Here is a 14,505-nt window from a genome sequence, read left to right as displayed (position 1 = left end):
TTTGTGTTGAGGTTAAGGTTAGGATTAGGGCCAGGGTGAGGGTTAGGTTTAGGGTTGAGGTCAAGGTTAGGGTTAGGATTAGGTTTTGTGTTGAGTTTAAGGTTAGGGTTAGGATAAAGGCCAGTGTGAGGGTTAGGATTAGGTTTTAATGTTGAAGTTAAGGTTAAGGTTAGGATTAAGGCCAGGGTGAGGGTTAGGATTAGGTTTTGGGTTGAGGTCAAGGTAAGGGTTAGGATTAAGGTTAGATTTTGGGGTGAGATTAAGGTTAGGGTCAGGATTAGGTCCAGGGTTAGGATTAGGGCTAGGTTTTGGTTTGAGGTCAAGGTTAAGGTTAGGATTAGGGCTAAGGTGAGGGTTAGGATTAGGTTTTGGGTTGAGGTCAAAGTGAGGCTTAGGATAAAGGTTAGGTCTTGGGTTGAGATTAAGGTTAGGGTCAGGATTAGGGCCAAGGTTAGGATTAGGGTTAGGTTTTGGGTTGAGGTCAAGGTTAGGATTAGGATTAGGGCCCGAGTTAGGGTTAGCTGTTGGGTAAGGTTGGTAATTTTGCTTAATAGAAATTAGGGTTCGGTTAGATGTATTCTACACATCTACTTAATGTAAATAATGTGTCAACAGAGCATCTACAAGATATCTACTTCAGTGTATTCAGATGCTTCACTACTGCTGCTTCACTGATATGTTGTTGATGTGTTACTAATAATCTATTAAGAGTTAATTAATCATCTGCTAAGGACCTCTCCAAATAGTGTTACTGAGTTTGGGGCATTGGCTTCAGAACAGAATAAACTGTGTGATCATTGAAATATAAAGTGCTCCTCAACATCCCCGGCAACAACCCCCACGCTGGAATGTACTTGACTGCTTTTATGTTTTTTTTTCCTTTTCAAACTGTGTCAAGGGGAGGAGATACAAAACAACACATGCTACCCTGTATTTATACCGTGGGGGACTTCTTTAACCCTCACTGAGCTCTGAACAGGGCAGATGCACTCTGAGGAAGGACCAGAGTATCGGCAGCGTCGCTGATTTTCTGAAGATGCGGGTCTCAGTGGTTAGTACTGTACTTTTTCCTGTACTTGGTCGTTTGTTGTTGCTTTGCCAGACATTATGTTAGAAGTGTAGGTGGGTAGTGGCAGCATCTGTGCTCAGATTTCTTACTACAATGAAACAGCGACTCAAGTAGAAGCAAAAGTGGCTACCAAACCAAGACTTGAGTGGGAATAAAATAGTTTCATGTATAAAACTAAACTAGTTAGGACATCCCGCCACGCTCAGCAAAGGAAATGACTTTTATCAAATTCATTTCCTTCTCTTATTTAATCTAAAATGAAAGGCTGAAGTGATAAATTTGAGCACAAGATGCATTCATAAGACTTTTCTATGTATCTAATCGGTTTGAAGGCAATGTATTTCTATTGTATTTCTATCGGTTTGAAGGCAACAGGTTTGTAGGACATTAAACTTTTCTGATGCCCTCTTCTCTTCTCTTTTCTCTTCTCTTCTCTTCTCTTCTCTTCTCTTCTCTTCTCTTCTCTTCTCTTCTCTTCTCTTCTCTTCTCTTCTCTTCTGCTCTGTTTATCTCTCCTCCTAGTTTTTCAGGGCTATGTTGGTGGTGGTCATGGTGGCACTGCTGCTCGGAGAGGATAGTTCTCCCTCACAGAGAAGCAGAGGGAAGAAGAAAGGGAAGTCCAGGGCTGTGGCTGCACTGAGCAAACCTAACCGGGGCTCACGAGGGAAGATGAGAAAACTCTGGATTAGTCTGGATCAAGATCTAATAAATCCATCTGATTCCCCCCTTGTTTCTCCAAATCTGTCCACCTCACCGTGGACATATGAGTGAGTCTGTTTAAAAACTTTGTTTCCAAAACGAAGTTTATAGGAAGCTGCATATGCTCAGTTCAGGAACTTCTATTTTGGTACCATAATTGAATTCAGAAGTTGTATCATTACATCATAGCATCAACAGACTGGTTACAGTCTATAACTTGTAATTAGTGAATTTAGGTATAAAACTCCCAGCATTGGGCTGTGGAGCATTAGCAGTAGTATATCACTAATCATCAACATCAGTGCGTGATCTTACTAATGCCATGTGGCTGAATGCAATCAGATCCTCACAGCAATGTTTCAATATCTACAGTAAAGCCTTCCCAGAAGAGTAGGGACTGATAATGCAGCAAAGGGGTACAAACTCCCTGTTAAAACCTTTGGTTTCATACAAAAACATTGGTTGAGTAGGTGTATACAAACTTTTGGATGCATAGTGTACATAGTGGACTGTATGATCCTTTGAAAACATGTATGAATATAACTAAATGATACTAGCGCTCTCACAGTTACTTAAACTCAAACATCAGTTAAAATTTCCTTCTTCATACCAACTAATTACTTGTGATAATATCTGAAGACTTGTAATGAATACTTGAGAACTCTCCTACTGATCTCTCTTACAGCAATAAACATAATTCTTTATATGCATTTTTGCAAAACAGAATTTTTCAAGGCTTCCTGGCCCTTTTCCAAAATTTGGCTGAATTATTATTTGGTTACACAGTTACTAATATAATCAATATTAATAGCTCTATACACAGCAGATTGGCTTGTGCCTCGCAGAGGGCGAAAATATATTGCATTATTTGTTTTATATTTGTTTGATTAGTAATGTTTTTATTTCCTTGTAACCTTTAGATTTAGTTTGCTTCAGTTTTATAACTATTTTCCTAAATGTGAGCATATAGTTATCAATGTGTGTATTAATCAAGCCTCCTGGAAGACTCTGTGGTCAGAGAAGATCATGAAAGTGACCACTAGAGACTATAAGGATCAGCCACAATGCAAAACATTTTAGTAGCAAAGTGTTTGCAGTGCATCTGTATGTAACTGTACACACCAACCATTTTCTATGTACTATTAGAAGTTAAACATTTTGGGTAATGTATGTATTCTGAGGATTACTAAGTATTGTAAAGGACAGCTGGTATTTTCAAATCATGCTAAAAAATAAAAAAATGGCGACACAAAGTTTTGTTCTGACAGCGATGATATGCTGCCTTCTAGATGACATCTTTTTCATAGGCAACATGCTTATTTCAATTTGACAATGCCAATCCACAAAAGCCCCAACAAGTTCACAAGGAAAAACATCAAATGTTGTGTTTTTGTGCTGTTTTGAACTAAATACATGTCAAACAGTATTTACTGATCATTGCTTTCTATTTATATTAGCCTTTCCTTTTCTTGCAATTGAGGCTTGTTAAACTAGATTAGGTCAGGTTTCATGAAAACACAGAGTGTGTTTACATGCACTTTATAATCTGATATCTGCAGTAATCTGATCAACAGGTTTACATGCACATGTGTAATCAGATAATGGGAAACTCCGGGTCTACATTAGGCAGGCTGGCAATAGTTCTGCTTTGCAACCAGCCAGTAAACTCACAGAAAAATATGTGACATAAACGTAACGTAAACTCAAACCTGTCACTCATACCACAGCTTTTTTTTTAAATTGCACCACTTTACCTGAAAATATGAACATATATCATCTAGAAAATATTTAAACCCCTCATTTCGTCAAGCATGTATTTGGTTTCAGCGTCGCTCCAAAAGTGTTTTGCTGCTATCTAATGGCAATGCTGCTCACTTATATCTGGTCTGTTTTCGCACATATGAAGAAGGAGAAATTGGAAAGAAATCAGAGTAAGAGTTCACATGCACTGAGAAATCTGATTACTGAGCTTCAACCCAGCTCTCTTTATCAGACTTTTAAAATCAGATTTGTAGATCGAAGTATGGTGTTTACATGACCATTTGAAGCATCAGATTACAGAAAACTGATTATGATTGGATTATTGAGCACATGTAAACGCACTCACTGTGTGAAGTATTTATTTGTATAATGTGTCATTTCATTTTTAATGTGTAAACTGGGCTTTATCGTGTACTCCTTTCATTCCAGGGCCTCTTATGATGAATCCCGCATCCCCAGCCTCATCTTTGAGGCGAAGTGTGAGCGAAAAGGCTGCATAACCAAAGACGGACATGAAGACACCAGTCTGCAATCCAAACCTGTCTACTACCAGATCCTGGTCCTCAGAAGAGTGAAGAGCAAAAAGAAGAAGTACACCCTCCAGCTGGAGAAAATGACCATCAGTGTGGGCTGCACATGCACTTTACCCACCGTTGTGTATCAGATGTCATAATGCAGCTCTTTCTTCTACAGTCTGCTGTTGCTGACAGGAACAGCTCGGTTTTAGGGCCTTCTGTATCTGTAGGCTACCATATTTATTGCTTTAACTACAATTGTGACAAAGTACTAGTCAATTGTTTGGACACAATTTATTGAATATAGAAAGAAATTTCTTTTTTTTCTTTTACGATAAAAGCATAAATAATGAAGTTCATACAGGTGCATGAATATATAACAAATGAAATTTTAAAAATGTGTTTTTTGAAATTGTTTGAGGGAAGCTGCATCAAGGCTAAAGGGGCTACACTCTATTCACTAAATAGAGATGGCAGCTGGATTCTTCTGGGTGATGGAATAGAGAAAAACCTTTGAGGTTCTCTAAAGAACCCTTAAGTGGGTGGTTCTTCCATTTTTGTAACCGAGATGTGAGTTTAAAGATCCTTTGTAAGGTTTTAAAAACCTCCACATAATATAAGGTTTCTACACCAATGAAAGATCATCCAAACCAAGAACCACTGAGGAACCTTTATTTTTAAGGGTGCATTTAAAAAAATCTGAAATATAATCTGATATTTTGAGTTAAATACATAATTCCACGTATGTTATTTCATGTAGTATATGTCCAAATGTTTGTAGACACCTGTTCATCCATTGCTTGTGCAATTGAAGGTTTTAACAAGGAGTTTGCACCCCTTTTCCTGGCGTAACAGCCCCTGCTCTTCTGGAAAGGCTTCACACTGCATGTTGGAACATTGCTGTGAGGATTTGATTGCATTCAGCCACAAGAGCATTAGTGAGGTCAGGTACTGAGGTTGGATCATTAGTTCTGAATCACAAACGTCACTCCAGCTCATCCTAAATGTACTGGATGGAGCTCCATCACTCCCAGTGCTGGGTGGCTTTATATCTCTATAGCTAATGCTGGACACTGGTTATGGTGATACAGCATATGCAGATACCTCAAATTGGCAATGCTTTTTTATAGGAATTTCGATTATACAATTAGCCACCTGTGTCAGTAGTAATAACACCTTACAAGGCCTGTGTGGATACTTTTGGACATATAGCACATGATTTTAAAAACGTTTGGAAAAGGTCCGAAAGTGTCCACAATTTTTTGCTGGTACTGTTTACAGATGAGGGTGTCTGGCCACTTTTCCTCTTCATCATTTTAACTTAACTCAATGAGACATGGACCACTGTAGATCAAACAAAGGTCGCAAATTACAACTGGGTCGTTTAGTCAAGAGAAGCTTTTACTGACCATGTCAAAACAGAGTTTAGGGCAACCACAAACATAGGCAGCAAGTGGGGTCCATTATATACATATGCCTCCTCAACAATTCACATCAATTCTCATCACTGAATGTCTTTTTTTTTAACACAAATACAAAGTCCTCTTCAGTCTTTTTGCAGTTTACAGGTACAAGGAATGACCACAGTTTACGCAAAGGAAAAAACACAATTTCATGCCAAAACAAAGTGCACCATTTCCAAGTAATACTGAGGCAGCTTCTTAAACTGGCGCTTTATTTTACACATAAGCGCGTTTTTATTTCTCCCATCTCTTTCTTCATCCGGCGTGACCTGTTTATAAATATCATCCAGGCTTGATGCAAAGAAGGCTATGTGCTTTTGTATTGTGCTTAGATTAGCATTAGTTGGATCCAGGCATTAAATCATGAACAGGCTAATAGTTATGAGCTTCATAATAATCATCATGTCAACATAAACTGCATCATCATGAGCAACAGATCTAATGCAATGTGAGGGAATCCTGTATTATTGACTCGTTTTATTGACTTGTGTTCTGTCTCCATTAAAGATCTGTGATTAAACATGCATAGCTTACTTTGCTAGTCTTCATACATTGGCAAGAAAAAGAAGCTTTTGAGCTGTGAAATGTGATATCTAACTGTTAACCTCTCCATCTTACTGATCTTAGTTGTTGGTGTAAGTGTCTTTCCATTATAACTTGGTTTCCATCTGTTCCCTACACCATCAGCTCGGTTTGTACCAATTATCCATTTTCTCTGCCGTCCAGACTTGAACACTAGAACATTGGTGCACCTTGCATTACCATCTAGACAAAAAAACACATCTTTTGATCTTTTTTTCATGACATTTTTTAGTTTTGACATTGTTAAACCGCACAAAAAAAGATTTAGTGTGATTCAAATTGTCATTAGCAATGTCCACTATGAGCCTCCATTACTTCTTTCCTTCTTCATTCTCCTGCTTTCCATCGCCATGGCTGCTTTTTTCTTGTTTTTTTTCTTTGACTAGCCAAAGCAGTCCTCCTCCGCCATCTCCTCCTCTACCGGCAGGCCTCCTCCTTCAGCTCCTTATTTTTCCTCACTTCTTCTGCGTGCTTGTCCTAAAAGCATAAAAAAAACAATCCTGGCTTATTCGATATTCATTCACGAATTAGGGGGAGTCGGCTGAAAGTAAGGAGCACAACAACAAACTCCTTATTCTAATTACACATGCAGGGACAGCAAAGCTGTGGGTGATCAGACCAACCCTTTATACATCTACAAAAGTGGGAGGAACATTATTGTCACTTCAACAGAGACACTTCCCTTCATTTCCACTCACAACCATGTAATGAGCTGCTTTTGCATGATAAGTGTTCTAAGAACCATTTGCATGATTAAAGGGTTCTTTGCATCATGAAAGGGATCTTCGGATCAATGGAGAATGTGTTGTATGTGCTTCTACATACAACCCAAGGGTTCTTCTATATAGAACAAGGGTTCTTCTGTTGTTACAATGTCAGGCTTCTTACAATAGTAGATAATATTTTTATATCATATAGAATCCTTCTCAAAAAGACTCTATATAGAACCATCTACGGCACATGCTGCATCAATCTTAAGAACCCTTTAATCATGCAAAGGGTTCTTTGAGTGTGCATGGTTCTATATAAAAACATTTTCTTTACTAAAGAAACCTGGGAGAACCGTCAAGTTTAAGTGTGTACCTTATAGGACCTCTACATGTGTACAATATATAGCATATGTACTGTAGACGCTCTTGAAAAGATGTGGCTCTTTAAGGTTTCTTTAGTAAAGACAGTGGTTCTATGTAGAAACATAAACACTCAAAGAATCATTTACATGGATAAAGGTTTCTTTGCATCATGAAAGTGTTCTTCAGATTGATGGGGAATGTGTTGTACATAAGGTTCTGTATAGCACCTAAAAGGGTTCTTCTATTGTTACAATGTCAAGCTTGTTACAAATAGGAGAACCTTTTTTGGTGCTATGTAGAACTCTTTTCAAAATGTCTCTATATAGAACCACAGCATCAATCCGAAGAGCCCTTTGTGTGGACGAAAATGCCTTGTTGATGTGAGAGGTCAGAGGAGAATGGGCAGACTGGTTCGAGATGATAGAAAGGCAACAGGAACTCAAATAACCAACCAAAATCTCTGAGGAACGTTTCCAACACCTTGTTGAAAGTTTGCCACGAAGAATTAAGGCAGTTCTGAAGGCAAAAGGGGGTCCAACCTTTTACTAACTAGGGTGTACCTAATAAAGTGGCCGGTGAGTATAGTTTATAGTATTAGTGCATCTGCTATGTTTTCATCCTCCCTCAAAACTCAACCATCTTAATTCATCTTGTTGCCTTGAAATGATTCAGGTTGGGAACAACAGCCTAATCAGTTTGTCATGCAAATGGTACCTTTTCCTGAAGCCTCTCCAGCATGGCTGCCAGCAGGGCCTCCCGGTTTTCCTTGTTGGCCTCCATTTTCTGCTCCAGCTTCTCTTTTGCGTTCTTGATGAAGTTGTTGTTCTCCTCAAAGGCTTTCTGGATGACTTCCCTCTCGTGCTCTCTCTTCTCCGCAAGGTGTTTCAGGAGCTCTGCTTCCTGGCACTGGATAAAGGCAGTCTGTGTTAAGTCTTTCACTATTTTGGCCATGAAAACTTTTGGGTTGAAATAAAATCAACAGATTGTGAAGCAGAGAGAGAGATTGCACATGAATTCCAACCTTTCGTCTCTCCTCTGCAGCCTCCAGCTTTTTCTGGATCTCCTCAAGTGAGGGGTCCCTGCGATGGGGCATGGAGGTATTCAGCTCGGGTACGCCGTCAAACGATGGGGGTTTCAGGATCACCTCAAAAGCCTGACCAGATGCTCGCTTGTTCAGCTCGATAACCTCTACGTCTTTGATCTCGCACCAGTTGAGATCCACTGCATCTACAAGAAGAGCAGGGTAATATAATGTTAACCCCCTAAAATCCCAGGTTTATTACCTACAAAGGCATAATTGTTAGCTACAGGGACTTCAATGCAAACTGGTTGAGCTATTCTTAGATTATAGAAGTGTGTAATAAAACTTTGGGCCTGCTGTTAGACCCTGGCCTTTTAAGGAGTTACCTGATGTCAGTCAGGCCTAAAAGTATTCAAATATATATTACCAATGGTGTCTCTGCCACAGAAAGCTTGGTGAGGCACAATAAACTGTACGGGCAGCAGCTGACATGTCAATGAAACTACACACAAACCTGACCCAAACACAAACGCACTCTATTGATGAAATCATAAATTAATGTAACATGGTGCTAGACTTGGTGGAAGTGGAGATACAAATATAAGTGATATGATATCGACATTAGATCTCACCAAACCTGGTTATACAAAATCACATTACAAATCCAAGGTTATCTAGCAGTGCATGATCATTGTGGTCTGCAACTACATATCCAAAGCAGCATGTCAGAGCAGGGAAACATGCTTTCTGGGCATTAGGAATAACACGCCTTGTAATAACACAGAATGACTCACTAGTGATGATCACTGCTAGAAAAGAAAAGATGCATGATAATCTTTCATCTGGGCAAACTTGTCAAAACCATTTCTCTTAATGTCCAGCAATCCATGAATGAATTCAAGTGATAGTATAGCACGGCCAGGCAAGGAAAGCAGTTACACTCACTACATGTTTTTCTCTTGAACCTCTCTGGACTGAAGGAGCAGTTTTTGTCCTTTCCAGACTGAATGATGCTGAAATCCTCTGGCTGGTGTATCTCAAATGTTCAGTCTCGAATTTCTGATCTAATGTTTGGCACCAAATATAATTTTTATTATGTTTTCGACTTCACTCATCACAGCACTTTGGTATTACGAGTGGCTACCACAGCTGATGAGGAACAGTGGGTAGCTGTGTAGCAACACTCAAACCATAAACGACATTTACTAAGCGTCTGGACGTATGTAAATTCATTATTTTTTATTGGCTGCTCTCAGTATGGGGCCAACATGATCGTGCCCCACAGCAGAGCTGGTTTATGAGGAACCTGGCTACTTCCTGTTCCCCCCGTTGTATCAAAAACAGGACTGCTAAACAGCAGAGGGCACCCGCAAATGAGTCCTCAATGAATGGGCGCAAAGGGAGATCAATGGCTAAAAAAGAAAAGTTAAAATAGTTTTAAATCACTTGCCCAGAACTTTCCTTTAACTTTAGAAAGTACAAGGATGTATTTCACTAAAAAAGCAAAGAAAACTTATATAACCTATATATTTCCTTTTTTCTACAACAAATGGGTTTTGGGCAGCAGAATGCTGGGATTACTGTTAGTGAGTGCTGATTGGTTGGTGAGCAGAGCAGCTCATTGGCTGAAAGCGCTCCCTGATGTCATGGACTCTGTTTAAACTCCTATTTTAAAATAGGAGTTTTTAAACTTTACAATTTTAAAAGCTCTTAAAATATAACAGCAGTGTTAAATGTTTTATGCTATTCAGGGGTCAGGAAATAAACATATTATTTTACATTAAAATGTTTAAGCATTTATAAACTATGATTTTGCTCAAATGCTCCATATCAACCCATTTTTTTGGACTTGCTCAGGGATGCCCTCGAGGGCATGCAGAGTGCTCTCTACAATTTCTCTACCCCACAGATGGTTATTGAAAGCGTGTTGAAGATGCTCAGAGTGTTTTTTTAACTGCTCACTTGGTTAGACAAATCGTATTGCTCATCACGCTATTCTTTGAAGCTGTACTAGTTAAGCTTGAGAGTACTGAAACACACATGATGAAGAGGTCAGGTAGAAGTTGTTACGACAGGCCATCTAAGACTATTCTTTCTGCTCTATATTCTGCATATTCTGCTGTTTACCTTCGGCCTTGTAGACTGACTGGTCTACAGGGATGGAGTTGATGCAGGAACAGAAGCGTGACACCAGAGGGAGCTCCTTTAGCTTGTCTAGGTAGGCTGTGGAAAGAAACTGTGCGTTATTCAAAAGCTCACACAACAGTTCTTTCAAAGAAACTATAAGTATGACTGGGTAATAACAACTGATGCCTTGTGGAGTCGGCATGTAATGTTTGAAATCTCTTAATTTGAAGTAGGTAATTAACATAATATAAATGAATGTAAGTAAATGATTCTTATGGGAAAATACCTGTCAGTGTCATTCTGTCAGTTCTCGTTCCTCACTCAGTATGATGCACTTTCTCTGCTGTTTCCTATGAGGGAGGGAGAGAGAGAGAGAGAGAGAGAGAGAGAGAGAGAGAGAGAAGGATGCAGATCACATCATGACCTTACTCTACAGCCTTGTCAGCATATGCATACGTGTCAACTTACCCCAGACAAAATGTCCTGTCAGCACAGTAGCAGAAACTAATAGGTTACTCAAGATCTTCAATTACGTAATTACAATAATCACATACTTTTTTCTAAATATAAGGGGAACTCAAGATTCCTTATGCATGTTTGTGGATTACAAGGCTTCAACTAATTAAGGTAAAAGTGAGGATCTTTGTCATGATCATTATAGGTCTATAGAAAATGATAATGTGGTAATTATATTATAACAATATTAGAAATAGTGTACAGCATAGGGTTTCCTTCAAATTAATATATTTTCATGTCTATTTCCAAGTCCATGTTTTATCTTATATATTCCAAAATTGTCAGTCCATATCTATATGAATCTGTCAACAGTCTATATACATATATCTATATACACACACATACATATTTTTTTTAATTGTTCAGTTTTGACATAATTAATAAATGTCTGTTGCTTTTCACATTACTTGTGAGGCCCAAAATGACTTGGAAAAAACTTTTGCTTTGTTGACTTACATTAAATCCTGTAAAGTCATTTTGGAGATATGAGGCTTTGTTCTGATTGTTCAGCATATATATATATATATATATTTATGATTTTTAGAATAATTTCCAGACTTTGTTCACATCGGGGCAGCATTGCTTCCAAATCTGATTTCATTCTTTATTAAAAACATTTAAATAACAAAACACTTGAAAAAGTCTCATCTGGAGGAGGTTGAGTTGCTGCCTTTTAACTGAAATTGTGATGTTTCACTCCTCAAAGTTTCTTTGCTCTGCATGAATATCAGTGGAGCTCCACGCCAGCAGTGCTCTTCCATACTCTCTAGGTGATTTAGCCACTGTAAAATCACTTAAATGAATTAAATTAGACTTTGTTAAGAAGGCTTTTCAAAGACTTTTGACATTTCAAAATGGGTGGAGCAATTCTAGTGACTTGTAATCTAAAAATGAGTAGAGCTGTGAAATGGTATATATTACATCATATAATAACCAAATCATGATAAACTCCCAAAATAAGCAAAAACTAAGAAAAAATGAAATGTTGTGTAACAAACCTCTACATTCTGAGGTTAAACTGACTGTCTCACCAAACTAGCATTAAAATGCTAACACTACAGCGGGCTTTTATGCTCCCCATTAAACAGATCTGAGAATGACTGGCCCCATTGTGAGTTTGCCCTGACACTTACTGAGGGAATGACATGAATTCTGATGAGGAACATCAGGACGTGGCCTCTACAGTGTTTACACTGTCCTGCTGATGGAGGCCTAAATGTATGTCGGAGCATAAATAATAATGTGAGGACTAGACGTCTAAGACACCTTCTGTGATACCAGCTTTAAATTGGATATCACAGCAGGCATTAGAGTGTAATGAAAGCATGCGGCATGGCCTGTTTGACACGCAGAGAATATGCCACTCCATTAGAGCTCAGGAGCCATGGGCGGCCACCCTGCATCCCCACATAATTATGGGTAATGGTGACACGCGCCCTGCAGAGAGAGACCACTCAGAGAGCGACCCTGCCCCATTACTCAAACACACAGCCACACACACACACACACACACACACCCACACCCACACACACACACACACACACACACTCCCACAAAATAAAGGGCCATTTCTAAGCCTCAGCCTAAACCTAAAACTATCTGCAACCTCAGTAACTACAACAAATGTTTTTAAATGACTTGCTTTTCTTTGGTTTTCCTACATGGATCACTGCTGTACAATACTGTGCAAAATTCAGTGGTCACCCCTCATTTATTTCATTCTCAGTTAAAATGACCTTTAAGCTTATTTTTTTAACCTCAGGATGGTGACTTTACAGGAAAAGGAAAAAAACCTACCTTAAAGTAAATCAGTGGAACCAGACTTTTTTCCAAGTCATTTTAGGCCATTTCTTTTGGTCCATTCTTGAAATTTACATACCTTACAAAGAATAACAGGTGCTTTCAAATTATGCCAAAAAGTGAAAAATGACTAAATTGGAGATGTGAGATTTTTTTCCGACAGCAGCGATATATTTACCAGAAAATACGGACACCTCAGTAACTACATACAGTAACAATTTTCTCAGTATTTACTGTGGTTCAGTCTTTGTCTTACAGCTTGCATTCTTTTCAGGAGACTCACTTTCAGGTTTCCAAAGAAATGTGCAGGAATATTTTTCCACACATCTGAAATTCAGGCTTAGAAGTTGGTTATATTTTCTGCTTCTCACAATCCAATTAACCCCAAACACATTCAGTGATGTTGAGGTCTGGACTCTGGGGTGGTCAGCCTATTGTTTTGAGAGCATCAGCAGCTTCTCTGTTTGGTTTGTCTATGTCATTTTCCCAGTAATGGCTTCTTGACAGCTACACATCCTTTCAGACCCACAGTGCTGAGTTGTCTTCTCACAGTGGAAGGAAGGACAGAAACAAATGTGGATTTTTTCAGCTCTGATGCAAAAGTGGAGCCTGATTTTCTCTCAAAGATGAAAGCTTAATATAAGATAAAGCTTTATCTTATATATAATCTCCTCAGATGTATCTCCTGCATGGACAAAACTAAACACTTGAACTAATTTGACTGGAAATTGAGCAAATAAATGGTGGTTTCTTGACTTTTGCACAGCACTGTATACACACACACATGCTAACCTTGCTCAACCTCCCAAACCCACACCCAGTGCTCCGATCAATACCCGCTTCCTGCAGACGTAGCTGGTTATTTACAGCTTGTCAATAGCACAGCAAGAAGAACCAGAGCAGCTCGCATCCCTCAGAGGTTAAGCGTGTCATAACATCTCAGGATCACAAGGAATAACTGGATTTGGTTGAAATTTGAAGCCAAAATATGGTGCCCTTATTGTTTTCGTGTTTGACCTTAGTTAATAACTTTCCCCATTTGCCTCAGAATGATAAATACTCATGATGTCATCATTCTGCAGTCCTGTTCCATCTTCCTCATATAAATAAGGAACATATCCCAATGACAACCCTTGACAATGACAACCCTTGCTGGAATGACAGCTTACATATACATGTATATGACATTGTTTGCTCGACACACCACTCCATTATGTCATACCACACAGATCCATAAACACCCCCCCTGTGTGTGTATAAGAATCCACTTTAACAGAGCCGCTAGACAAAATCACATGCATGACCACTGACCAATAGAAACAGGCCACGAAGGAACACAGAGTTCTTCTTAATGCCTGATGCAGCAAATCAGTCCGAAAGCCGAAGTCTGTCACAGATCGGTGCTCACCGACAACAAAAGCGGTCAAAACATTTCACCATAAGAGCTCATCTCATCTGCAGTCTGGCCTGTTTTGGTGAGGTGCACACTTACCCCCTCTCCTTGGAAATGTGGTGCTTATTCCTCTCTCTTCCTCCCTCTCTCTCTCTCTCTCTTGCTTTCTCTCTGTGTCGGGTGCTCCTCGGATACAGGAGCTCAGCAGCATCGGCAGCAGTACCACTCCTAGTGCATGACATCACCTCTCTGTGCTGCCATTGGTGGAGCCAGCATCTCTACTTCAGAGGATGGAGAGGAGAGGCGGAGGGAGTGAGAGGGATGGAGAGAAATATATAGTACATAGTGCACAGAGGGAGAGAGAGAGAATGAGAGGGAGAGAGAGAAAAATAAAGAAAGAGGGCTTATAAGGGGTAGGGGGAGACAGACAGAAAGGGGGAGAAAAAGAGAGAAATAGAAAAACAGAAAGAGAGAAGCACTACAAA

At 39.3% G+C, this 14,505-nt stretch overlaps 2 protein-coding genes across 3 annotated transcripts; one reads left to right on the top strand and one right to left on the bottom strand.

Moving 5' to 3' along the window:
• Positions 1-958: 958 nt before the first annotated feature.
• On the top strand, positions 959-4,748 carry il17a/f3 (interleukin 17a/f3). The gene is made up of 3 exons (XM_017718449.2): positions 959-1,051; positions 1,592-1,836; positions 3,959-4,748. Exons 1-3 carry the CDS (start codon positions 1,037-1,039, stop codon positions 4,200-4,202), a joined length of 504 nt encoding a protein of 167 aa, XP_017573938.1. The 5' UTR covers positions 959-1,036; the 3' UTR covers positions 4,203-4,748.
• Positions 4,749-5,424: 676 nt separating this feature from the next.
• stmn4 (stathmin-like 4) lies at positions 5,425-14,277 on the bottom strand. Of its 2 annotated transcripts, none has more exons than XM_017718448.2 (6): positions 14,120-14,277; positions 10,597-10,660; positions 10,311-10,406; positions 8,184-8,389; positions 7,877-8,068; positions 5,425-6,566 (listed from the first exon to the last, which is right to left on the bottom strand). In XM_017718448.2, the coding sequence occupies exons 2-6, from the start codon at positions 10,607-10,609 to the stop codon at positions 6,507-6,509; spliced, it is 567 nt and encodes a 188-aa protein (XP_017573937.1). In that variant the 5' UTR covers positions 10,610-10,660; positions 14,120-14,277; the 3' UTR covers positions 5,425-6,506. The 2 variants fall into 2 exon arrangements, with proteins under 2 accessions (XP_017573937.1, XP_037394032.1); XM_037538135.1 differs by lacking the exon at positions 14,120-14,277 and adding an exon at positions 13,939-13,960.
• Positions 14,278-14,505: the final 228 nt, after the last annotated feature.

Source organism: Pygocentrus nattereri, chromosome 4, assembly GCF_015220715.1.
Source record: "Pygocentrus nattereri isolate fPygNat1 chromosome 4, fPygNat1.pri, whole genome shotgun sequence".
NCBI classification, from domain to species: Eukaryota; Metazoa; Chordata; class Actinopteri; order Characiformes; family Serrasalmidae; genus Pygocentrus; species Pygocentrus nattereri.
This window is presented reverse-complemented; position numbering and strand designations above follow the sequence as displayed.

Coding starts and splice junctions, on each gene's coding strand:
- stmn4 (XM_017718448.2), bottom strand. Junction 8,390..10,310: donor GTCAGTCTACAAGGCCGAAG/GTAAACAGCAGA, acceptor CTCTTCTTGTAG/ATGCAGTGGATCTCAACTGG. Junction 6,567..7,876: donor TGGAGAGGCTTCAGGAAAAG/GTACCATTTGCA, acceptor TTATGCTTTTAG/GACAAGCACGCAGAAGAAGT.
- il17a/f3 (XM_017718449.2), top strand. Junction 1,837..3,958: donor ACCTCACCGTGGACATATGA/GTGAGTCTGTTT, acceptor CTTTCATTCCAG/GGCCTCTTATGATGAATCCC.